We start from the raw sequence: 27,234 nt of genomic DNA, 5'->3' as shown, positions 1-27,234 counted from the left end.
CCTCTTTTTTTTTTTTTTGCTGTCTTTATTTTTTTTTTTAAACCATTAAGTAGGTGTTTGATAATGTTTCTTATTTTTCACTAGTGAAACGTTAATCCTGTCAGTAAATCTTCCTCTGTGCCAGTTCCTACTAAGTAAATTTTGACACTTTTCCAGAATACAATGGCTATGATGGAAAAATGAAAATATTAGTCCGGATGTGGGAAAAAATTACATACTTGACATTAAGAAAATGAATAAGAAGATGAAAACCTCAGTAAAAAAAGGTTATCAGGCATGTTTCAGTAGTTTTCTCAGGAAAGGGTAGATGGTCAAGAATAGGGAAACAAATGTTTTTACCCTCTGCATCTTATCATTTTCTCATCAGTGGTTTGTTTGAATATTTCTCAACATGTATCTGATACTGTTAAGGGCTGCCACAGTTGCAGAAGAGCTTGAGGACTGTTCTGTTTTGCAAGTAATCTTTCAGTTTTGACAACTTTTGAAAGTCACATAGAATTTATGATGGCATGTAAGGAATGTAAATAGTAAATATTAAGAACAAATTTTGGGATATTTGAGGAATTTCCTATGGCAAGGGTAGCTACCTGCTGTGGAATGTTTTATGCCAACATTTGTAGGTGAAAAAATGAGTCCAAGGACAGTTAAATGGTTAAGAGGCATTCATACAGGTCTAAAAGGCAAAGAATTCCCATTCTCTTAATTTGATCCTTGATGAAAATTGCAGATTCAAATATAAAAATATTTATTCTTAAACCATAGGGAGTCTCATAGATCTTTAAATTTCTTTAAAATATTTCTGTATGGTACAGTAGAAATTTTCAATGGTGAATTTTTATTTCATGTTAAAAATGATAGTTACCTATATGAATGATCCAAAAATGTAACACTGTGTATCTTTTCTATCAGATTCTATTTCAGTTTCAGTTAGAAATTCTTACTCAATATATATTTGAATATGTATGCATTATTAAATAAAAGGAGACTTTCCAAGATGCTAAGGGCACTTGATAGTGAACTAATAGATATTGTTAGGAAAAGCATAGCCCCCAGTTCTAAAGTCTGAGGGAGTGATCTGAAAAGATTATAATTTTTTAAAAATGAGAAATAAAACTTGCTCATAGCTTTAAGCTTCTAATACTGATGGGTACTCGGTGTGTAGGTGTGATTATCAGCATAATAAAAGTCCATTTTCTATGTAAAATGAAAAAGAAAGTTACTTTGCCCTTGATGATAATGTTGCTACACATGAGTAATCTTTAGGGTTTTATTGAATTTATGAGCAATCATCTGAAGTAGCTGCACAGAGTTTTTAAAATTCAGTAGAAGTTTTTAATTAGCTTTTTTTAAAATTTTGAGCTTAAATTCAATTCCCTGTGGAGAAGGCTAATATGAAACTGGCATTTGTGTGTTATTGAAATGTTACTTTACTAAGAAGTTACCCAAATATTTAATTCTGCTAGGAGTTAAGACAGATCAGTTTGATACTGGTTGACTGGAAGAGATAAAGCCTAAGCATTGCAGCATTGTGAACATCGTGCAACTATACCTGTAGTAAAATTTAGACAACAGTATTTTTCAGATGTGTGTTATGCTTTGCTCTCTGCTTGTTTATTATTTTCTGCATATATATATTACTCATAGGAAAAATTAAAAGTTTGATTCTTCTGGAGCTCTACTGAGTAGAAACCAGTGTCCTGCCAGATTATTTCCTATAACTTCAGTTCAGACCTTAATTCTCTGACAGTGCTGGACTCTTCTTGTGGTGAGCCTCTGCTGTGAGCTGGGCCATGGAGCACCTGCCTGTCTAGGTCTGGCTGGAGGGGATGGGGATGGGAATGGGAGGGCTGTGTGTGTCCAACACAGCCTGGGGCTCCTGCTCATCTCCCACTTATCCCAGTTTATGGCAGTGGGGAGGAGCTCAGGGGTTGTACCCAGCAACACAAGCTAGCTTGGTTCACATTGCTGTCAAAGTGCATGTCCTGACTTTATTTACTTTGGGCCTAATGTGAGGCATTGCATAACTTTAATTTTGGTCTTTTTGTAGCGCTCAGCCAGTGGCACTTCAGGCTGGGCGGGACAGTGTCCTTAGCTGCCTTTATATGTAGGTTTTAGGGCACTGGTTTATGTAACCCACTTAATGTTTTTTTCCTTATATTGCTGCCAGATGGCACCCCTTGTATGTATTTGCCCTTTCCAGCTCATTTAGCTTCCCTAGACCGGGGCTCTGCCTCTCTGCTGTGCTAGCAGGGCTTGCCCCCATCCGACAGAGGGCAAACAGCTCAGAAAGGATGGTCTGCTGCACTGGAGAAAGGGCAGGGAAGCACGGTCCCACCAGTCCTGGGAGTCGTTCCACAGCTCTGGCCAGTTTGTCCAGCTGGGAATGAGGGGGCTCTGAATCTCCTCCATGCTCCCGTGCTTTCCACAGTGGCTATTGACCCACATCAGTTGTATGGGAAAACCAACCCCTGTATACGAGGTTCTGAGTGCAATGACTCCTGTAAAAAGTGTCTCAGTTGTGATCATTGTATTTCATTTATTTTAAACAGCGTTGTCATGTACAAGATGCTGTAACAAAATTTTCAAAGAATTTGAACTTGACAGTGGGCTTTAAGATTGTCCCTTTAAAAGACCACGCCAGGTGCCTGTCTGCCTGTCCTCAGCTGGTAGGGTGACTGTGTGCAGGTGTGCAGGCTGCCAAGTGAACATCCACTTTCCTGGGACAAGTGTTCAGTAACTGGCACAATTCACATGACTCCATCACACCCCACGTGTGTCTGGCAGCATGGCCAGTTTGGTCTCTGCCAGGGTGGTTTGGTCCAGTCTTAATTTTCTAATTTGGGAGTGAATTCGTTTGTACTGTGCTGTTTCCCATGTACAGAGAGGTGCTGTGAAATGATGTCATTTGAGGTAACAACATGTCTGGTAGATTCGTGTGTGTGGCTTTCATCACAGCCACACTTATGTCTTCTTATCTTTACTGCTATGATACCAAATTTAAATTGAAGCTACCCAACCAATATGATTTTCCATTCAGACATTTTTTTCATTTAACTAGGACAGTCACCAAGTTAAAGTTTTTTAAAGTCACCAAGTCAATGTATTTCTAACAGTTCAAAGTTACTTTAATTTTGCAAACACTTCCTCACAATTTTTGCTTCAAAACTATATCATGATTTTGTCCATAATTCTTCAATTTTTGTCTAGGATGTTCTTAAAAAACATCCTCATTTTTTCAAATTACCTTCAAACTAAGATGAAAGTAGAATTTTAAAACAGGAATGAAAACAAATTTTTGCAGCATCTTTAAAAGATTTTTTTTAATAAAACTGCAGCTCAAAAACTGTTCTCAAAACATGCTTGATGAAAAAAATCTACTTCAAGTTTTATATATCTATATCTGTATATCTCAAGTAACTTTTCTAATGAAATTCAAGATAGTTAAATAAATTTTCCATCAGGTTCTTTGTTGAAAACAATATTCTTTCCAATAAGTAAATGTTTCAAATTAAAAATGAAACAGGAATAAGTCTAGTAGCTGTTAAAGAGTGATCTAACATTAAAGTTGAGCTGCAATTCCTCAAGAAAGAATGTATTTATTTTTGCATTATCCAAGTAATGGAAGTCTCTGGCTCCAGTATTAAACACATGCACACTATTGGACGTGCAGGTAGTCCCAGACATTCACGGAGAGGTGATTGTCATTAAGAGCATAAGCTGTAATGTTCTAGATGTCTTTTGGTTTTCTTTCACTCATACTAAGTCATCTCTTATTCTGGTTAATCCCTAGAAGTATGACATAATTTACATTTAGTGGCATTGCAAGCACTAATTTCACTGTTTATTTCCTGAAATACTGGAGCTGACATTTTTGGAGCTAGAGAAGCCTATTTCACAGTGTGTTCTAAGATTAAAGTACATTTTCTACGCAAATTCTGCCTTCCTCTAGGATTATTGTAATTGATGGCTCTGTCCACTGGATTTGTGGAGAGGGCTATTTTCAGAATGTCTGCAGGTAATGACTGTTCTCTGACTTGTTAATCTCTTCTCTTCTGATTGTCTGAGCAGATGTTGCTTAACCCCCAAAATGGGTAGGACCACCAAGAGCAACAAACCATGCAAGTCAGGGGAAAATTTTGCATCAAAATGCGGGGAAGTTGCAGTCTGTCAGCAAGAGAAACAAAGGCACAATAAAGATAGGGGAGGTATAAAGACATTTTGAAATAGTATTTTTCGTGTGAGAAACTGGAACAGCAGACTTTGGTTTTGAGTGAGTACTGGAGGTAGATTCTGGACACAGGAAGGGATTGTCAATTTATGTGGTGGTCTGAGGCATGTTCTTCTTGTGCTTCTTCTACTAGTGGTGTAAATGATGAGTTTCCAAAGTGTGGGTATCTGCAGCTTGTCTTAGCTCTCCACATCTGGGTGCTCTTACAACCACTGGAAAGAAACAATTTGGAGTTCTTCCAGAGAAATGTGTTGGGTACTCACTTGTGTCAGCAGAAATGGGACTGGGGAATTGAGGCAGTTGAGCCCTCTAACAGTTATAATGAGCCACTGTTTGATCTAGTGGAGCCAGAGTATCCTGTGCCTGCAGGTAGCCCCCTGCCAAACCCACTGGATAGCCTCCCACCTGGTGAGGGTATGCTGAATCTAATGAGGATGACCTCTCTTGGTGGCATTTCAGGCTGAGCTGGCAAGGGTTGGGTCAAGGATACACAGGAGCTCTGTGGAAATATCCCGGGGCACCCTGTGCGAAGCTGGTGTGGGCACTGCATTGCCAGCTCTGATGATGGGTGGTGGAACCCATCAGCATTCCCATACAGTTCTGTAAGCATGCTCTAACCAGCTCGGTGGTTAGAAATAGGCCAGTTCTTTTCCATTAACCTAAAAACAGCTTTTAGTGTATGTCGTACTTTTGAACCTGAAGTAAAGCATTAATACCTGCTGGAACAAGCTCTGGAGATTTAGAAACATGAATCGTACAGACCATTAAATTAAAATAAAGCAATTACATCAGTGTTGCCTTATGATAGGGCTGGCGAATCAGGAAATTTGGCCTCTGTTTCTGGTCCTGTCAAATTCACCGTGTGACTATAGGCAAGCAGCTTCACCTCACAGCATCTGAGGTTAATGCTTACCGACCTTGTAGGGTTTTCTGAGGCTAGATTAATGTTTCTGTTGTTTCTTTGGTATCCTGCAATGGATGGTGTTTGCAGTGCATATGCTGTTGATAAAAGCATGAAACTAAATGAAATGTAAATCACTTTTTTATTTGTTATAGATGAAAAATGCAGAACTCCTGGCCCGTGTATTAACATTTTGAAGAGCGCTGCAATGATTTGATAAAAATAATTGCAGACAGTCAAGCAAGTAAATTTGTATAACAATTTTTTGTTTGTTTGTTTGTTTTTAAGCATGTGGTTTATCCTAGATTTTGATGACCCAGATTAGGTCAACATTGCAGTTACTTTAGCAATGCAGTAATACAGAAACTTTCCAATGGAAAATTATAGCAATGGATTCCCTGAGGAAAGAAATGTACAAAGCAGTCATTTCTATGGCAGACAAAAGGAAACCATCAATTTTTCATTGCTTCATAGATGCAGCTCCAAATTGCAAAACTCATCTTCTTTCAGTGTAAGTGGTTTTGGGGCCTTTGGCATTAGTGGTCAGTGAAGTAAATCCTGTATGTTGATTGTTGAAATGTTTTTTCAGTGGCAGCAGAAATTCTCAAGGGAATTTAATTTCTCTTTCACTGAGAGAGAAAGCAAGATGAGGGGCCATTGCAGGACTAATGCACTGCTGGGCTGTTCCTCAGGCAGTTATCTTATGCATTTATAAACAATGGTTTTATATTTACCCTCTATAGGCCAGCAGTTCTGTTTGGCAAATTGTTTTGCACTGGATTACCTAAAGTTCTGAGTCTCTCATAAACCAGGTGAACCATGTGGCTTCTCATTTGGCTTTCAGCTGAATTAGTTTTGAATTACTGGGTTTTATAGAGCTCCATATTATTGAAAGATTTTTGTATAGGTTACCAAGTCTACTGGCAACCTTTGCAAGGACCTTTCAAATCTGTATGAAAACCTAGATTTTCTTAGTCATTTACTGTATAAATATATTGGTTTAGGGTTTTTGTTGTTTAAGTAATCATGTGTTAGACCTGTATCACTTAAAGAAAAGTTTCTTTAGATACCTACGCCATTTTTAATCCAGTTTGTTTTGTTGTTTGTTTGTTTTTGGGTTTTTTTTAATGGATGTTCTTTGCAAAGCATTATATTCTATTACTGAGGTTTTTCACACTGAGGGGTTCTAAAATATAAATGGATATGGTTCTGGAGCTCTTCTGAGGGGGTTGGTGTATCAGGAGCTGTGGGAATTCTCCCTTGCAAATTTTCATGTCAGGGATACATTGTCCAAGCAAGGTGCCACCTTTTGAATACCAAAATAGTTGGCATTTAGTTATTTCGGAGAAGATTTGCATTCTGAAGGAAGATAAGCTGGTATATTTCTAGGTTTTCATTCTGTTCTTTTTTACAAGATGTGAAATAACACAACATTATCTGTTTAGTCAAGCAACAAATAAGAGCCTATTTCCTCCAACTTTTATTTCTTCATCAGTACAGTGAAGTCACACTGTTGAAAATCCACAATTAGGATCTAATAATTTACTATTTCTCAAATAGCTTTTGAGCACCAAGTGATGAATCTTCTCTTCATTCCTGACTTTTCTTCATGGAGTGATGCTATTTATGTGTTTTGATGATGCTCTGAAGTCTGTAGGAAGTCCTTTGATGGTCAAGCCAGTATTTTGTTAACAGGATGTTTCCATCTTCTTTTAGTGCTTTAAACTTACTAAAAACAAATTTAGACACTCCCCATGTTTATAAAGGAGATGACAGTGCTAGCTGATTAAAAGGGGCATAATTTGTTGCCCCACTTATGTTGTTGATTAGCTGCAACAGCTATTGATGCCAAATTCACTTTTTATATGAGTAAGTTTGGCACACATGCATGACACTTCTTCCTCTTGTACCATCATTAGCAGATTCTAACTAACTGGCATTCTGCCACTGGGGAAAAGAAGAATTGTTTTCACTCAGTGTGCATCTTGTGTTCACCATCTGCATCCTCTGTTTTTAGGGCCTAATCCCACAAAAATTATTACAAGAAAAATTATTTCTCCAATGTCTACTTATGTTGCTGGTGATTAATTATGCTTATTTATAAAGAAAGGGGTTTTTAGGAGCTGGGGCTTATATTTATAAGGTGGATTCTGAATATCTGTTATAAATCTTGTAATGGTCATTTGTTAATGGAATTTGTTGTATTTACAGCCATGTGGAGATCATTGTGGGTTCTTGAAAAACACAGCAAAAGAGTGTCATATCAGATAGGACAAAACAAAAAAGAGGCAATTGAAGAGTGCTAGGATACAAGTTAGTAACACTTAAGTGGCATCTGTTCTGATGTTTTTCTGCCCTTCCCAGGGAAGGATTTTCCAGATATCTAACCTGAATTTTTCATGCTGTAGTTAGGTTTATTGCCCCTGACTGTGTCCAGAGGATAATTCAGATTTGGTACATGTCTCCAGTCTTGCACAACTGACAAGATACTGCAGGTTGACATTATAACAGGCTTGGTTTAGGGCTTGTGTTTCCATGCACACATTAGATGGTGGAAAACAGCTTTTGTTTAGGGCAGCAGTGTTATCCCCAAGTCCCAGAGTGGCCTGGGAGGGAGTTGCAAGACCAAGTCTGTGAGCCTCCCATGTACCTGTCTGCAATGTTCACATGGGTTGCAAACTTGTTTCTTGCCTTTGCTCAGAACTTATGTGGCCTTTACCCTGCAGTGCTGAACAGTTGTGTGGTTGTGACAGGCTGGGAGATTGTCAGCTCTGCTTAGTGTGATTTACCACAACCCAAACCCTTCTGTTCTCACTCGGAGGGCTCGCTGCTGGAATGTGCCCCGTGTGTTTTGCCTTAGGTCTCTCCCAGAGCTGGCGACAAGTACAAAACAACCTGGCTCCTTCCACTGCACCTAGTGTGAGCTGCCGCCTCATTCACCCGTGGCACACTTTCAGGTTGGGATTTAAAAGACTCCTTTATAATTTCTCAAGAGCAGAGCAGCTGGAGACCTTTCTGAGGCAATACCTCTCTGGGTCTGAGGAGCCAAGGATGGGCTGAAAGGCAGCAGTTCTGCTCATGTCCCCATCATGAGGCTGGTGTGGATCCCCGGAAGCTGCAGCATCCCACCTCTGGATCCTGCCCAGCCCAAGCCTGCACTCCTCTTGGCACTCTCCCAGACTTAGCTTACCACCCAAAGATTTATGACGGAGTGACTGGAAGGCAGACAGGAGGGCTTCAGCTAGGCTGGGTGGTAACTTGGATTGCTTTTTTGTTGGTGAAGAAAATACTGAAAGGGATTATCTTTTCATTGGTGCCTTTCATAGGTGACTTCTGAGGAAGAGAGATTCAGTAGCTAACTTGGCTGATAGGTGCTGTTTAGTGTGCAATGGACTCCTTAGATCTTCAGATGAACTTTCATTAAAAAAAAAGGAAAAAAATTCTTCTGATTTTGCTCCAGATAAAATCCAGCATATTCATGTGGATATACATCATATACTTTTTCCTTGTTAATAATCGGAGTAATGTTGTGCATTTTCTATAATACTTACTTTCATTTGGTATATATCACCCTGGGTCAACTTTCAGCATGTGTATTAAAGACTTAGATTCTTTTGCTCTCTGCAGTTCCAGGAATTTTAGTTATAACTGCATCTAATCAACCTTCAGTGTCCTTAAAACATACAGTTACAGCTTGATGGCATAGAAACTGGTACAAAGATGAGAAGCTGATATGAACTTTTTGTTTCTCTTTACTCTTAACCTCCAAATGAACGCTATTTACACAGCAGTGTTATATATCACCCAACTTCACTTGATACTTCATATAACTGGAAACTTAGATATTGCAGCTATGCAGAGCTGTAATTCTTGTGTTACCTGACTTTTTAGATGGTTTCAGTAACACAATTTAATCCAGTCTCACTGATGACATCCATGTGTATCTTCACAAGCATAAGGAGTTCTATAAAGACAAAATATTTTGGAATTGACCTGTACAAAAAAGTTTCAGTTGTAAGTTCTGGATAAAATTCAAAGACAGCAGATGACAATTTACTCAGGCTTTGTGAGTAAGAAACATTCTGAACATTGAAAACAAATCAGAAAAAGCACAGTCCAAAAATAATGTTTTTTGGACAGCTGAGCTTTTAACAAAGCAAGCTGGAACTCTGCTTTGGCATAACAGAACCCTGCAGTGTAGTCAGAAAAAATAAAAGCTTTTTAATGCAAATAAATTTAAGAATACAAACAAAGCAAAATTTGTGGCAAATTCATAATTAGCTTTTCACTGTGTTTTACATTAAAGAGTTTTTCCCTTACCCCATATTGTCTTAAATTCCAGAAACTTTACCTCCCATGATGTCTTCGAAACACTTTGGAATTACTCTTCTTTTATGACAAAATGGGGAAAACAAATAAGCATTGGACTTGTGTGTTTGATTAAACACTTCTTTAAAGTAACATTTTTGTGTGGTTTCAGCTTTCCTCTTCGGCTTTCACTTGTCATCCTCTGGTTGTGTTCTCTATTTTTCCTTTGTCCATAATATTAATTTCAGCTTCCTGTCATTACTGTTTGATTGAATTACTTCACTTACCACTCAGTTGTCTTCTTGCTGTTGTTTATAAAACATCACTATAGTTACATGTGATACAGATATGGGTTGGCTGGCTGGCTAGGATTATAAAATAAGTCTCACTATAAAGGCTATAATATACTGTAGGCAAAATTGTCTAGGACTCCCTGAGAAGCACAATAAATGCCTTACCTGTAAAGGAGCAGGAATAAATATTGCTTGATGCACTGTGTTTCATACGCAATTCCTGAATTCAAGTGATTTTCAAGTTTTTTATGTAGCAAAAAAAATTGTTGGTGATTATAATGTGTCATCAGATTCTTCTTCAGAATTCTGTCTTCCAGCTTCATTAAGGATTTCACTGACATTGCAGCCCAGTGGAGCCAGCTGGTGATTTTGAGTGTCAGTGGGATAGCATTCATCATATGGAACACCAAAAAGCATTTTTATTTTATTAGCTTGATATTAAAAAAAACCTGAGTAACACCTGTGTAAAGTGTGGCACTGTATTTTGCTGTTCATTTTTCTTTGTTCAGGTTACTAATGGAAGCTGTATCCAAAATGAATGTTAAAAGCTGAATAGGAAGAACTCATTTAATCTGTGCCCATTCACTTTTCTCTGAATGGGAGGTTAGTCTCTTCCAGGAGTCCCAGACAGCTCTGTGGGTGCTCTGAGCATAGGAGCAATCTCACAGTTTACTGCAAAGTAACCTATAACTTCTCCAGCTCATTGGGGATAAACTTGTGAGAGAGGTCCTGATGTTGCACTACGAAGATCTTTATCTGTGCTCTGGACGTTTTGTAGGTACAGTTCTGTAATCACTTGAGAGCAAACCTGTAATTTCAGTAAGACAGTAGATACAAGTTTGTCTTCTCTCCCCACCTTGTCCCTTTATAATGTGGAGCAAACTGATTTTCAGTAAAGCCATTTGGATTATCTTTTATTTAAAAAAAATAAAACAACAAAGCCTTTACCAGTTGTCATGTGAATTTGTTTTAACAGTTTTGAGCCAGAACAGAAAAATATTGAAATAGCTGCAGGTCAATGAAAACTACCTAGCTGGAACTTGGTAATCTCCATGTGACCTTTTTCTTGCTTGTGTATATGTTAAAAAAAAAAAAAAAAAACTTGTAGAATGGAGGCTAAAGCAGTAAATTTGCTCTAAAACTGGTATATTCAATATTTTAAAACTCCAGAAGCTTCTGCACATAAATGGATTAAACAGAAAGAGCTCATTTCCACTGCCTTCCTTCATCATCATCATATATCTTTAAGTTTTTTTTTGTGAATAAGATGTCTGAAGATAAGAACCAGGACCACTTGATGTAAATGTCCCTTTGCACAGTTGGGTGAGTAAAAGAGCTGCAGGGCAGGTGAAAGCCAAGCCTCACAGTCTGCAGGAGTGTGGCAATGAGCACTGCAGCTGGGCTTAGCTTTTAGTTGGCTTGGCAGTTTTCTAACTGATACCCGGTGATCTAAAGGGTCAAATGCTACAAGGACTGTGCAAATAAGTAAAATTTATTTTGAATTAATAGCCTGAAGACACTGGTTTTCCCCATACCTGTTAAAGTTTCTCCCAGTGTAAAAATTTGGAATGGTATCTGATGCAGGGTTGTGGGTTTGCTTCCAGCTTCATGGCCAAGAGCCCTGATTTCCCTGACTTGTGGTGGCAGATCATGACACTAGCCACAGAGGGTAAGAATGTCTCTGCAGAAGATATTTTAATAGTTTGTACAAGTAAACATCAGGCCAGAAAAATTAAACTATGAGAGCATCATGCATTGCCTGCTGGAGACTGCAGAAAATCCATAGTGGTAAAGGTGGGTTGATCAAAAGCTTGCCTAGAAATATCAAATATAATGCAGTCTATGTCTTTTGCAAAGTGCATGTGCTCCATCTAATGCTAAAGGAGTCATTGAGGAATGAGGGAAGGAAGAATTAATATAAATCGGAGCTAATTAGCATAGACTTCTTTTACAATCAGCAGAAAGAGGCAAGTTTACTAAGTCCTGCTTTAGACTACTGGAGACATACTGTTGTCGAAAGGGAAGAAGAGCCTAAAAGCACGCATTTTTTGTCAGCTGTACAGAAGTTTAGACAAATAACTCCGACAGAGTTTGGTTGTTGAACAGAGTTTGGACTTATGTGTGAACCCTACACTGGAAATCATTTTCAGTAGGCTTCGGTAGACTGTGGATCAGCTTTGACTGAAAGTTTTGCTGCTGTGACACTGTCATGATAAGTTTGTCAAGATCCCAGTCAGCCGACATTTAACTAACTTACCACCCCCCACCCCGTATTTTGTTATACAAACCACATTATCCATTGTCAATCTCTGCAAAACACATTGGTGCAGCAGTTTGACCTCTTTAAAACAAGAAAGGCTTCTAAACAGTGTTGCAAAGGTGTTTGAATCCAGATGGATTTTTTTTGTGTTTTGTTTATTCTCATTCTTAAAGTACACATCTTTTCAGTCAGTGTGTGTACATAATGTATGCTTCTGTTTAATACCGTAATTGTAAACAATTATTCCCTTCACAGAAAAGAGGATGTCTGATAATTATTTATCAGCTTCTTCCTTCATGATCAGCTGTGTGAAACTTTGAGGGACATGACCTAAACTAGAGGTTTCTTAGTAGTCAAAAAACCACAAAATATTATGGGCCTTTTCCTGGGCCAGATTTTGAATAGACTGCTGAAACTCTGTTTAAGAGGTACTTGTGCATGGTAACAGTCCTTAGGCACTGAAATATGAATGTCTGCAAATATTACAACCATGGTTGTAATAAAAGTATACAGCTGAAGAGATAAGCTTTAGTATCCCTTGCTAAATGTTTGTCCATGAAACTGGAGCCAGCACAAGATGTGGTATTGCCAGGTACTTTGTGTAACTTATTTTTTAAAATTTTATCTGTGTATAACTTAAAAAATTGAAGGTGGAGTCTACATAAATAAGCAGAGTCTAGATCCACTGCATTCATACAGTGTTTTGGAGGCCCAGTTGAGTTACGGGAGGAGGCTGGATGCCCAAGGCCATTAACCAACTGTGCAGCAAAGCATCTCTGGTCCCCATCATGCTCTCAGCCTTCGTTTTGGGAGCAGTTTTGAGTATGCCAGGACTGCTTACCAGCTTTCCCATCAGATCACTCCAGTACATATATTCATGCCTGTACTTTCTCCTCATCCCAGGAAGATGGTTAGGTATTTAAATTGGATTAAACTGCTGCATAAAAGGGGCAAAATTTGCATTTCAAGTAATTTAATATTGCAATTCTTCTCTTGACTTAATTCTCTGTGGGCATAGGCACAAGCCAATTGCTGTTGTCTTATGTCCTTTTTGATACCCCTTTTCTCTCTGCCCTTCAAATCTTATTCCTCTGTCCATGTTGCTAAATTTGTCATAGCATCTCTTAAAATTTCCTTTTTGCTATCTTCTCTCTGCCTCATTCATCTGCTTCAGTCTCTCTCCTTCAGTGCCTTCACTGATGCTCTATGTCATGAACAGTGGCATTAAAACTAATTTGTATTTGCTTTGATTCCATAATGACCTCACGTTAGTCCATTTCCCTATTAATACTCTGCCTGCAAAATGCCAGCGAGATAATGAACGTCATTACGACACGTTTTTCCCTAACACGATGCCAGCAGGACTCCAGTTTGTGGAGTACAAGCTGGCTGAACCCTTAGCGGATGCTTGATTTAATTAATGGGAGGACGCAAAATGTGCAAGCAGGTCAATATTCCTCTTGGAGACAAAATGATAATTACCAAAGCCTACAAGTGATTTGTAAACAGCAGATGGGTATATTTCCTAAACTGACTAATCCAACACTTCAGTAATGCGATTATCTCTTATTACAGCCTTTTGTTGACTCTGCCTCACATTTCAAGATGAAACCTGGTATTTTTCCGTTAGTATGCATATTAAAGATGATTCAGTTCTTCAAAATCACCATCCAAGTGCCCCGGGGCTTTGTATTTTCTACTTACTGTGTTGTGGTGTCATTTACACTGCTGTGGTGGGCAGTGTTTTATTTGGATAATGAAACTGTGAGGAAATTGTTTAAAATATGTTTTGCTTAAGCAGTTTATCTTCCCAGTCCAGCTGCAGTTTTTATTTCACACTCAAATGCACTAGTAAAACATCAGGCACCTTTTTTTTTGTAGTCTGTGAAACAGCTGAGTACAGCAATAAGAGAATTGGAGTAATTTAGCAAGTATTTCTATTTCTTGAATAGTACTCTTAACATATAGACCTTTTTTTCTGCCTTCCTTCTTTTTCAAGCCTAATAGCATAGTATCTGAGCATTTGGTATCTTCCCAGTGCCTAACCACATGAAAGAGGAAGCTGGCCTTGACTGTATTTCACAGGCGGGAAGATGGGACATGGGGATGTGGGGGCTGCATCACACATTCCATATTCTGGAAATTCATGGAGCAGAGGTTGCCATCACATTAGGACTGTCCCACCAAGGCTTTCCTGTGAGTGCTGATGCACTGCAGCAGGTGCCAGGAGCTCTGATGAGTGGCTGCAGTAGTGGTGAGTGGGGGCATCCCTGGGAGGATCTCTGGCAGGAGTCACCCGAGCAACTCACAAAGAGTTTCTGAGTTGTTCAGACCAGAGTGCACAGGGAACAATACTGACATGGGAACCAGCCCTGAGCTATATTATAATGTAAGTATTTTTCAATGCGGTCATCTATATTGGCCCCTACCACTGCATGTAAGCCTGTTCAGGTTCCTGTTCATAACCTGCTCAGTGGTGACATAGAATCATCATAAGGAAACAAGGATACTTACCCTTCTAAGAGGCACATTTTCTGCCATGCATTGGCTCCAGACATATTGTGAGTTAGTTCCTTGATGAACGAGCAGCAATTCTGATGAAAGAGCAGCAGTTCTTCTTTTGCCTATTCACCAAAAGAAACAATCAACAATGAACCTTACATCTCTTTGGAGTTTTAAAGGTTAATGACACACATGGAAGCCATGCCAAGTAGGATGTTGGTAAAAACATTCCTGCTCTTATTTATTGTAGAAAGAGCAATATTGTTGAGTTATTTGTCCTTTAATGGTGTGACTCATTTTGAGACTGTTTTTGGAAAAGTTCACAAATGTATTTGAGTATTAGTAGAGAGCTGCTGTATGAGTAAGGCTGGCCAACTGTTTGTATTTTTTTTTTGTGACCAGATGGTCCTGCTTTTGTCTTTTTCATTTTAACCCCTTGCTTTAATATTTTGTTAGGCACTCTTTCTACTCACCATTCTTCATAAAGTATTGCAGTTTGCATAAGAAATAACATAAAAATTAAAGTTACCATGGCTAGTGATTTGTGTCTAGGGTTGAACGTTAGATCAGTAGTTGGTATCTCCCTGTACTTAATGCATATCTGCACTTGGAATAGGAAGATTGTTCTCCTCATGTAACTTTGCAGTCATAGTGTTTTATATATTTGTCCTAGTGAGGGACTGGGTCCGTGAAGACACCACAGTCATCAGATAAAGAGCACCAGACTTCAAAATGCTTCAATCTGAGCTAAAGAAGAATTGTAGGCTGCCTGGTATCTCATGTGTATTGGATGCACTACAGATAATTTGTCTGTCCACTACTGCAGTATGAGAATGCCAATTTTTTCTGTGTTGATTCTCATGGTGTTCCCCCAGCATAGCAAAAAGCAACTAACCCTATTTTTCAAGTTAGGGAGGAAGTAGAAAAACTGCCTAATTTACTGAGCTGTAAAATCCTGATCAGTGGATTATTTCCAACACCTTAGAGTATTTTTTAATTGTCTAGATGTGTCAAGTGTGTAAGTTCTTCTGGAAGATCTTCCATTTCAGTGGAAGTTTCATGGCATTTGTCAGCAAATATCTCTCTTGAAAAGGTATTAAAAATCTGGCCACAGTACTTCTCTATTTAAGTGTGTTTCAAAATCAAATTATAAACGTGAATTCATCTCATGCAACTGCAGAAGCCCACAACCCAACAAGTTATCTTAGGCTTCCTTCATAGTCATAGGACAGAAATATACACTTTTTAGGATGTGATTTCTTTTAAGGATCTGATCTCCTTTAATCACTAATTCCCTGCTTCTCTCTATTGACTGCAAAGTAAACCTAGTTCAAAACGTTGTCTTCTGTGCTATAAATGCTTGCATTTATTTAGCTGAATTCAGCCTTCAGTGGTTCATCAAAGACACACAGGATGCCTTGTGGCACAAAAGATTTTACCCAAATCTCCCGAATACTCAAGCCTCCACCTCATGGACTTCACCAATCTATCCAGCAGATTGTACTGGATACCTTTACTCTCTGTGATTTATCTCTTTCCATTTAGTTTGTTGGACTTCAGCTGAACCCCAACTGTACAGTCATGTATTAGGGATAATAAACTAAAAATGTAGGATAAAAAATTGGAGCTGGAGAGAAGTGGTAAAGCATTTTAAAGAGAGCTCAGTAGTTACCCTCTCTAGGAAAGGGTCTGCTGAATTTAACAGCTGATTTCCACAGAAATTGTTCTTAAGGTTTTTGTTTTTCACTAAGTAATGACATTCTTGTTGGAATTCCAAATTCAAGATAGCATATTCTATTCACCTTTGTGAAAGATCTGGGAAAGAAATCCCAGTCTCTCTTAAAATTGTAATATATTATTTAACTCCATATTATCTTTTGAGAAGATACGTAAGCTTATGCTGGAAAGCCAAATACAGACCTGGCATAATGTCCAGTGAATTCACTGTGAGTTCCACATACTTCTTTAAGGGCTCAGTAAGTTCAATTCATTGTTGTTAAAGCAAATGCTTATTTGACAGTAGAGAACAAAGCAACCAGGCTCATTTATGGCATTATTGCTGTGTACATCTTTCCAGATGACAGTAGAGACCAGAATTTGGATTACAACCTATTTAAAATGGACAACTTCTTTTTAAATTTTTACTCCAGCTGCTGGAGACTGGCTTGGAAAGAGGCTAATGAAAACGCTCCTATACTTTTTTCTTTAATGTAGATTCTTGTCCTCAAAGAAGTGAATGCAGGCCAGCAATTCATTTCCTGCCCTAGGCAGCATTTGAATAGCCTATTATGTCTGTGACACAAATTACTCTCCTATGGGCTGAGCTGTGGAACAGAGGTAGAAACCTGGCCTCATCTTTATCAGACACATCCTGTCCTAACTATTCCCATATCACAGTTTTAAATATGCTTTCTTAAAGAATCACATTGTTCTAAAATGCTGTGTTACCCGTGATTCTTGGTAGTTAAATAATTGTGATTTGGGTTTATATTAGGTGGCAACCTGCCAAATTGGAAGATTGGTAACAAAATACAGTCTGTATCCTGAGCATATACTGTAGACAAATAAACATTGTCTCGAACAACAGTAAAATGTCTTCTGAGTTATCATTATTTCTTATGTCCTCCTGCCACGTTCTTGTTGATTTCTTCATTGACCTCAGATCCTAAAGCATGCAAGCCTAAAGACTGTAAAACTTGTACACCAGAAGTGCACATACTTCTGTTGGAAAATGAAGCTCACCCTTTACAGCCATATCTGTACACCAGTCTTGGTCCTCTGCAACTGAGGAGATGACCAGGCAAGGAATAAAACTGGGAATCCTTTCTTGCTAATTTTTCAAAACAATAATCGTATCAAATTAGCACCATGGCTTTTTTGCATATGATATGGTAGCATAAATTTTTCTGTTGGTAAAAGTAGCTGATTATTGAATAATCTCCCCCTCCTGATATTTCAGGAAGTTTTGGTGAGGGAAGCTTTTTGTGTGTGGGTGAAATATATCTGGCAGTTAAGGTGGTCTCTTTGTTTGGTGACCTTAGCTCTGCTTGTTCAGAAACTAGCTGGGGAGTAGCCAGACAAGACTCCAAAAGCTGTTAAACCTGTCCATTTTCCAGGAGGTATTCTTTCCATAATGTTTGCTGAGAGGCTGTAGAACAGGTAAGATAGTAAATTGAAGAGTTGCTCTCCAGGAAGGTCTGCCTTTTTGAATGAATTTTTGTACTCCACTGCCAAATCTATATCCCTAAACTTCCTAATCCTCTGATATGAGACAATGAGTTGGGAAGTATTGTTGCAGTTAGAAGAGTTTTCTGTGGTTGCTCTCAAGCAGCCACTAAGCATTAGTGCCTCTCTTTCTCCAAGGTTGCATGAAGAAGTCTTGGAAGTGAGATAAGACCAATGCTACAGGGACATGTTGCCTTCCAGAAGCACCAAAGCAGATGTGTCTATTCTATCCACAGTCACAGGGCAAGAACAGAGGCTCTCTTCTATGTCCCAAGGAGAAAAACAAAATGGTCTTTTCATTTTAATAGTGAGTTATTTTGTGTCCCAACCTTCTGCCAGCTTTGGGGGAAGACTTTAAGAGAATGATGAAGTATAGAATCAGACCCAGAATAGGTCTTTCTTGTATTAACATAGAGAAGCACTCTCCATTTCTCTTTTATCCTTCCAATTTATTGCCCTCCCTTTGCTAGTCTATCCTGCTTGACCATGTGTGTTCTTCAACTCACTAAGAACACCCATCTCACTTTTGTCACAGGATTACGTTTTTTGTGTAAACATAAATATTTAGAGAAGTTTACAAAAGATTAAGCTTCATCAAGTCAAGCATTCCTGCTAATGCAGTGTGGGACAAGTCAGCAGGGAGCAAGAGCCTGGGCTGGTGTGCACAGCTGTTGCAAGATCAAACTATGGAATATTCCCTTTTGATTCCACCGGATTCACTGATCAAAACCAGTCTTGAAGTTGGCTGTTTCTTTTTTTTTTTTTTTTTTTTTTTCCAGAGTGAAATCCTTTACATCAAAACAGCTTTTTCAGTGTGCAGGCTTTGTCTGTATTATTATTGTCTTGTCTCAGTTTTATTGCAGTTATGCAAATTCTTGATGCAGATACGGTGCACTTGCTGGAATGGTGAAAAATAAATCTGTATTGGAGAAGTTTCTAGTATGCAACCCAGACCAAAATAGCTGGAAGACCTGCCCAAAATACTTGTGCTTTGACAGTTTGGGCTTCGCTCTGATCATCAGTACCTGACAAAAATTATGTCAGATTCCACATTAGCATAATACAGGAAGAAATTAAAAACCATGATTTAAGTAAGAATGTAAATAAAGACTATAAGACTGGTTTGTGTTGGGGTGTTTTGCTGGAAAGGTAAAACAAATAAATAGAAGTTATTCCGTAATTTATGCAGCCAATAAGTAATAAGATTATATAAATATATTCAAGGCAAATGGGTGCATGTGTGTGAACACACCAGCATGTATTTCCTTTAAGGAGCTGTGTCTGTCTTCAGTCTCAGGCACTGCCAGTTTGGCTTTCTGCTCCAGGGGGAAGTGGATTTGTCATACCAGCTAAAATACTATCTACCTCTTGGACAGCTCACAAGTGACACCACTGTGGTGATGATGGGTGAAAAAACAGCTGTCTGGCATGTTTTTTCTTCAGTGCTGCCTTGCTGTCCCTTTCTAGCAAGGCAACCACAGGAAATCCACAGGAAATCCTACCTTCCTAGAAAAATATCCTGCTTCCTCCTAAGGGCGCATGGAACAGCCAGCTCAACTGGACTGTGGGCAGATTGAAAGAGAATAATCTTTTGTAGGAAGTGGCTCAAGCTTCAGTGTTTGAGACACTGAAAACCACAGTGGACAAAAACCAGCTGGTTGGTCTGATCAAGTGTCAGTGATATTGATTTTGGGCAGGACTGCTGAAGTAGATGACCCCTAGAAGCCTCTTCTAACCAGCGTTTTTATATTTTGATAATCACAAAATCTAGTATTTTTCTTCTTTCTTTAAAATCTGTGCTTATCTGATAAATGTTGCTAGACCTTGTATTTGGTTCTATTTTTTGTAAATACTCTTTTTTTTCAGAGCTTTTAATTAAAGATGCATATAATTTAAGTACTGCTTTTATTGCATGTTATAAACTATTTATGCTATTCTATGAGAGTGCAAGAAATCTTTAAGCATTCTTCCAGCAAGCTGAATTTTCATCATTGTAATACTTTCAATATATTCCTGTAACTGAACGTGTTTCATGAACGTAAAGAGGTTATATTAAATTTATTAATGCAATGAGAAATATGCTTGGGGTTGTAGGTCTTTGACTTTGATGAGTAGTATGGATGGGAGAATTGAAACTCACTCATCATTTAAATTGCAAATGTAGCTGAAAGTGACTTTATGGTTCATGCTGGAGTACAAAATAATTGAAAAATATTATATATTTAATATCAGAAAGTTATGCTATCTCACACAGCAATTAAAGAAAGAAAAATGCAAAGAGAGATCTTGACAGTTCTGTATTTAGAAATCCTTTAAATCTCTCTCTGAAAACTGTTTATTGGTTTCATGCATTTCCTTTCAGACAAACCTTAAACTGTAGGAATTAGGATCAGAAAAAGGAGTTGCCCTGAAATGATGGTTGTTTTTCATGATTGTGGTAGCATGAATAAACTACAGGAAGCTTTCCAAACCAAGAAGAGGATATAGTCCACTGTTCCAAAGTATGTGAGTGTTAAGAGGCAGGGTAGGGAAGAGGAGGGTTGAAACTACAATTTAGAAAGCAATCTGGGTAATGCAAACCATGTATCTGTCAAATTACAGCTAGTAGAAAGTGATAGCAATTTTTCCTGGAGGAGAAAAAAATCAAAATTATTCTAATTTAGCACAGAATGTGTTTTGGCCAAATGTTTTGGGAGTTTTATGCATATTTATTTTTAGGATGTTATTTCTGTTTTCTCAGCATTGATAGTGGGAAATAATTGTTATATTTCTAGGTCTTATAAGGTTTTTTTAGGGGGAGAAAGGAAAATTGCAGGAAAAGTTCACATGAAAATGTTTGTGAGATTGCAATTATTTTTGCTTGATGCAGGAATATTCAAACTTATTCCTAAATGGGAAAGGATTAAAACAAAACTGGGAGATTATAAAAAAAAATATTTGTACTGAAAATCCGAATTTCTGTTGTGGAAAAGCTAGAACAAGTAGTTTGGAAAAAAAACCAAAACAAACCAAACAAACCAGAAAGCTCAACTGTAGGTGTACAAAACACTACAGAAATAAAAAGGTGTGTAAGTATTATCTTTTCTTATCTTTGTGTCCTTGAGGAGCAGGTTCTTTCTTCCAGGTTTCTTTTCAGCTCAATGACTTTCTGGGTTGCCGCAAACTCTATGCAGTCCCTCTGGGTCTCAAGTGACCCAGTTGCTCTCTTTTTAGAGGAACATGCCAAAATAACAAGGAACAAAAAACTGAAACTAATGCCATATGTCACAGCTTGCAAGATGAAGGTCCTAGTTCTACTGATGTCTTTGAGGAGTGTGCATCTATTGACAGAGGAAATATTTTTACAAAAGAACATGGGCAAAACCAAAGCATAAAAAACTAACTCTTGCAAGCAGCAGTGTGTGTGAGTCTTCTCCCACCACTACCTCATTTTATATCTAATCATTAATTTGCTTTCTGTTTAAATGGTTACCATTAGTAACTTTCCAATTTTTGAGGTAAATAGGAAGAAGCTCTTTTCTCAATGTCTTTCCTTGTTGCCTACTCATTAGAAGAATTACTGCTTAAGACTAAGGAAGCTTTTAAAGATTAAATGATGATTTGAGGGGAAGCTGAGAAAGTTTGTGGAGAGAAGTGTGATGGAGCTTTTCTAGTGCAAATTTGAGTACATGCCACTCTGCTGACAAGGTCTTTGATGGGCACACCAAGCTCTGGAGCATATTTTTGGCTTCAGCTTGTGTAATCTGTCTTTACTCATATCTTGAGGCTTAATAAGCAGAAGTACCAGGTCTGGATGTCCTAACAATTACCCTCTCCAGCTGGTAGCAGGCACATGTAATATTTAGGCAAGTATTTGTTTCTATCTTCAAAATTTGCTACATGATTGTAACATTACAGAAGACAAGATCTTAATAAACAATATGTTTCCTTAATATAATGGCTCTGATTTGGGGGTTTTGTTTTTTTTGTTTTTTTTTTTCCTTTGCAGGAAGAAGGTATTGTGAAGGAAATAGACATCAGTCATCATGTCAAGGAAGGTTTTGAAAAAGCAGATCCTTCTCAGTTTGAACTGTTGAAAGTATTAGGACAAGGTTCATACGGAAAGGTAATTTTTATTTTCACCTAATCACCCAGAGCAGCACTGAAAATATTGTGTCTTTTCTCTGAGTTCATTTACACTGCTGACTCTGTCCATATAGAAATTATACTGCAAAGGCAGATAAGGAAAGCCTTTCTATCTTCATTTTAGTAATGTTTCAGTCTTTTAGCTGGGTTTCTGCAAATGAACCAATTTAGGAAACAGCAGCTATGGCTCTGGACCTGGACTAATGAGCACAAGTGATTGTTAGTAAAGCATCACTATTTACAAACAGTGATAAGCAATATTTATGGATTATCTCTCCACCAGGGAGGTGAGTATGCCCCTGCTGCTTAGCTGGAGGGTGTAAATAGGAACAATCAAAGACTTAAAGAAGTTAGCTGCACAGTTCCCACTGAGGGCAACCTCAAGGACATTTCTGAGTCCCAGACTTCAGTTCACACTGAGAAGCCTTGAAAGGTCTTGGAGATAAACCCCAGTGCAGAATACAATAATCATTATAGCAAGAGCATGGGGAAAACCCCTGCCTGTATGACCACAAGCTAATTTGTGGAGAAGTAACGTTCGCCACATATCTTAAGACAAAGGATTTTCTTCATTCCAAAGACAGTTCTTCAGCAGGGCATGTTGGTTGGAAATGAGAACAAGAAGAAAAGATGGTGAGAAAGAAGGGTCAATTCAGCTTTAAAGTCTTTCTGTGGTTCAAATAAGACATTGAAACCTTTGGAACAGTAAACCTACCTGACACTAGACACTGAAGTCCTTATATTATTCTGTGGAGTTTTAAAGCCATATTTTCTAATCAGAACTTTTAGTTTTATTCCTAAAGAAAGGTATATTAGGAGTGTTATCAAGTTCCTGGTTATTCTAGAATTATATTGATAATTAAATCTATTAGAAGTTTCCAGAGATGAGGGATATCAAGAAAATTAACATTCAATACCAGGTCTTGAGCTCAATAATTTCTTCAGAGCACAGTATATTTAAGTTTTAAATATTAAATGAATGTGAAAAAGCAAACAGATGAAAATTAGGTTTACTATGGGACTCAGTGTAAGAAGGTGAAGAACAATGGAAAGAAACATTTTGGCTAAAAGTAACAGAGGCAGAATAGTTGGTTTTTATATATAGACAGTAAAGATTTTTAGAAATGGTTTGCTGGTTATCTTAGATTGTATTGATGTATTTTCAGTATTGTTTGAGTTGGCCTTCTAGCCTTAGGCATTTTATAAGGAAAATGCCTGGTCTGTGTAACCACTTCCCAAAAGGAAGTCTGATTTCTTGGGCATCAGAGTGTGAGTGTAGACCTGTCTGGAGCTGCATGTAATTACAAATCACTTTCCATATCTTATGTGAGAACATCAATAAACTCCCTGGAGCAGCAAACATGGGGAAGAGAGGTCTGCTCTGTGCTTCTTATGTAGTCCCCAACTCACCTACATTTTCATCACCTTGGCATTTGAGCTAATGGTTCAAATCAGTGTCTCTGGGGATGCAAACCATTAAGTTTTCAAGTTATTTACTCAAGGCCTAAATAATTACAGAAGATGTCTTTGGTGTCAGAGGAAGTTCCCCCAACACTCTTGAGATGCAGAGCACTTGCTTAGCTTTTTATATCAGGTTTTGGGTGCACTAATTGCTCTAGCTAAGGGAGTTTTGCTAGTTCAAGTGTTAATACCCTTACAAACATATCAAACTAGAAAATTGAAGGTCGTGCTCAACCACATGCACATGCTATTCTGGCAAACTAGTATAGTCCTGCTAATATAATCTGTCAATTCAGGTTTAGCACTTCAGGTTTACTTGGTGGTTTCAAGAACGATGTGTAGCATTACATTTAAGAATAATCACAAAGGTGACATCATTTTGCAGAACAATGCATTTCCATTTGTTCTGTTCCATTCTGGTTTGGTGGTTATTTTGATGTCCTCTGAAATAGAACACAGTGTTCTTGACTCATCGCTTTTGGAGGGAATGCAGACAAGTGCTCTATCCCATGCTACAGTGAACAGCTGACTAGTGACTGGTAATGTAAATTGATAATTTTGCTTATTACAACAATGTGGGTATTACAAACTTTGCAAGATTATAGGGCAGACAAAATATTTCTAGGACTGCAGCCTAATATTTCTGCAGATGCAGTATGCTGTGCTATTTTGTGTGCAGTGCTGCTGAAAACAATTATCTTAAGAGTTTGGTTTTTTGGTGGTAAAGAGCCCATATTTTAAAAAAATAATAATACAGCTGAAAATCTAGTGTCTGGAAAAGCTTGCTTTTGACTTTCTCCTGCTTTTCAACATACAAAAACTAAATCTTTTACTTGACCTGGACAGAAAAACATCCCAACTTTCCTCTGTAAATTTCTACATTATTGACTTTTCCTGTTAATGCCGGAGCAGCTGAGCTTAGTTTATCATTAATAACAACAAAAAACACTTCAGAAAGTCTTACATGTACCAGTTGCATCCAGATTTTACAATTTTTTCCTATGGTTGTGAGCACTGGAGGTGTTTGTGTGTTCATCAGAGTAGGAAGCAGGAGCTGGGAGCGAGCAGCGTGTGCCCAGGCTGGGCTGAGGAACTGCGTATCTCCTACGCACAGGAAGCACCTTGACAAGGGGAGTCTCACCAAACCCCTCTCAGATCATGTTGTAGAAGTGCTGCAGCTGTGGTGCTGTCAGATGTGAGAGTCCTGATGAAGTTGTTCAGAGAGAATTGAGAATTTACCTTCTCTTTTTTTTTTTCCCAGCTTCTCTACCTGCTTGATAACAGTTGTCCCTTCCCAAAAAGTTTTTCTCAAATGTGTTTGAGAAAATCTAATCTGTTTACAGGTTGGGGTTATTTGAGGAGGAAGAGTCTTTCAACTTGCACAGCTTGAGCTAGAAACATGCTGCTTACTTTTTTTTTTTTTGGCTTTTTATATTTTAGGTGAAGAAAGTTAACAAAGCTTCATGGTTCCTGGAGAGGCAATTAATAAAATAATTTGAATTTTTAATCCAAATAGACATTCATTAGTTAGATAATTTCACCTAGCCTTTGTAAATTTGTATATTAATGAGTATAGGGGACTGTATGTATGTGGAACTGTTTTTTTATTTCTACATTTGGCTTTACTTCAGCTTCTGTCCAGTAAGGCAAGTGCTGAAATACAAAAAGAAGAGACACTGTTGCTTGACTTCTGAAGATCTGAGAATTTCTGAGGTCACAATTCTGACCTCAGCAGATAGAGTGTGTCCTGGGAACCAGCTAAAAGACTTGTTTATTTATTAAAACACTGAAAGTCTTATAAAGACCAAACTGAACCACTGATCCTGTTCTTCACTACCCCTACAGTGCTCAGATGCTCTGAGGGGCAGATAAATATTTGCATGTAGTACAATAAAAAGAGTACAAGTTTAGCTACAAATTTTATTTTATTTTAATTAAACTTTCACACTGTCAGAAGATGAAACATAGGAGACTGTAACAGGAAAAACTGTCTTTTTTAAAATTAACAACAGATTTCCAGCTGTATATGCTTTCTGCTTCAGCTACATCTTAGGCGAGTTGCTATTCATGACTTACGGCATGAATGGCACCAAACCAATTTTTTTCTTTAATGTAATTGATGGCAATAATTTTAACACACTGCACATTCCTAGACACAAATGAGACATAATTTTTTTTCATGTGAAGTTGGTCAGAATATGAAGAGATATGTGCACACTGATTCTAACTTTTCACCCATCTTTAACTGAATATATCAGGTCAGTTAATAATAATGAAAATGTTTTTTGGTGAGGTGGTAAAGGCTTAAAACAGGAAATTTCCAAAGCTACCTCAACCAATTGCAGGTGAAATAGATATTAAATGCTTTCAGCTAGTAATTTTCATTAGATTTCTTGAACCATAGTATCTATTCTCCTGTCAAATGCAGTAAGTCTTGTAAGTAGAAATTCAGTACTCATCTATACAAAACACTTGCTTTTTACAGGTATTTCTAGTCAGGAAGGTAAAAGGATCTGATGCAGGCCAGCTTTATGCCATGAAGGTACTTAAGAAGGCCACTCTAAAAGGTAAGGATTGGCACAATGGCTGCAGTCTCTATTTCTGTGCTATGTAGTAATTTGTTTTTCTTGTTATTTTTTACATTGTTGATGCCTTGCAGTATATGAATGCATAAATATGTCTGCCATCCTCCAAAATTCTGCCTCACTGTAGGTGAATATTCTAAAAAGAACTTAAACAAAAATATGTTACCTATACAGTGTGAGAGGTTTGCAGCTTCCCAGCTGCATGCTTTCTTTATTTCCTTGGTGTTATTTTTAGGACTTCTGTTTGGTATGTATTAATTTGAAGTGTCACTATCTTTTTGTTGCTGAAGTAAATAAGTATATTGCTGAAGTAAAACCTAGCTCCTACTGGGCAGAATGGCCTTCCCAGCTGGTGCTTCTGTGAGTGCCTGAAAAACCAGGGGAACGTATTTCCAAGTGTGGGGAGTAATCCTGAGACTGTTTAGATCATGCTGTTTCCCAGCTCATGGGCTGTAGGAGGCTAGGGCCAAAGGACTGATGTTTAAAGTTCGCCATTCTCTTCTGGGGCTGCTGTCTGCTACAGATAAAAAAGAAATTGGTTGTCAAGCCCAGGCCTGAAAATCAAAGAAAGTAAGTTCAGTCTCAGGTGAAGTCCTTGCTGGTTGTTCCTGCACAGAGTAGGGAGGATGCAGTCATCTTTTTGTTTCCCTGACCTAGCACTGTTCTGATCTTTCCCTCAAATGCCTGACACTTCTTGCAAGTAAGGATGAGAGCATTCATTTTGTCTGGAGCAAATATTTTGCTTTGTCTTGGACAGTGTGGGTTTGTGCAATGCAGTGTAGTGTCTAAATTTCTGTCCTAATGCAAAGAATAATCGTTAAGTGACCAGATAGTTCTGATCACTTAAAAATCCAGATTTCTTTAGCATGCCTTGTTTTGAGGAGCCAAAATATGAATAAAGCTACCAATAATCACAAGCTAGAGCTACTGCACGTGGTGTCAGGCAGAGCCAGCGCCTCTTCTGAGTACTGGTTAAAATGGGAATGGGCACACCAGCCATTTAGACAGCCCTTTCCCCTCAGAAAGCCTTTTCAAGGAAATGTGAGTTTGAAGCAATGCTGGCGTGCTTATCTTTTTGTTTGGGATCTAGATGAGAATGTTTGTTCTAGCAGAACAGCCCAGGGTAAATAAACAAAACAGTACTGGATGTAAGACATGCAAAGTAATAGTTCAGGCCTGTGTACATCACAGAATGGTTCTCTGCCTTCTCAACCAAGAACAGGACCGTGAAGTGCCCAAACTCGGCTGAAATCAGCTGTCAGAGTCTTCCCCCTGGGGAATGTCATCTTCTGATGCTGTCTGAGCAAGGTCTCAGTAACCCCTCAGACATCAGGATGAACCAGAGA

At 38.2% G+C, this 27,234-nt stretch overlaps 1 protein-coding gene across 4 annotated transcripts in view; it reads left to right on the top strand.

The window, feature by feature from the left end:
* Positions 1-27,234, top strand: part of RPS6KA2 (ribosomal protein S6 kinase A2) — a 279,656-nt gene that overhangs the window by 159,967 nt on the left and 92,455 nt on the right. For all 4 annotated transcript variants that reach the window (XM_031504319.2, XM_021544171.2, XM_021544173.2 and 1 more), the window contains 2 exons: positions 21,706-21,822; positions 25,789-25,870. In XM_031504319.2, the coding sequence (XP_031360179.1) occupies positions 21,706-21,822; positions 25,789-25,870 (199 nt within the window). The remainder of the gene's footprint in view (positions 1-21,705; positions 21,823-25,788; positions 25,871-27,234) is intronic.

Source organism: Lonchura striata, chromosome 3, assembly GCF_046129695.1.
Source record: "Lonchura striata isolate bLonStr1 chromosome 3, bLonStr1.mat, whole genome shotgun sequence".
NCBI lineage: Eukaryota > Metazoa > Chordata > Aves > Passeriformes > Estrildidae > Lonchura > Lonchura striata.
The sequence above is the reverse complement of the archived record's forward strand: the minus strand, read 5'-3'. Positions and strand labels throughout refer to the sequence as shown.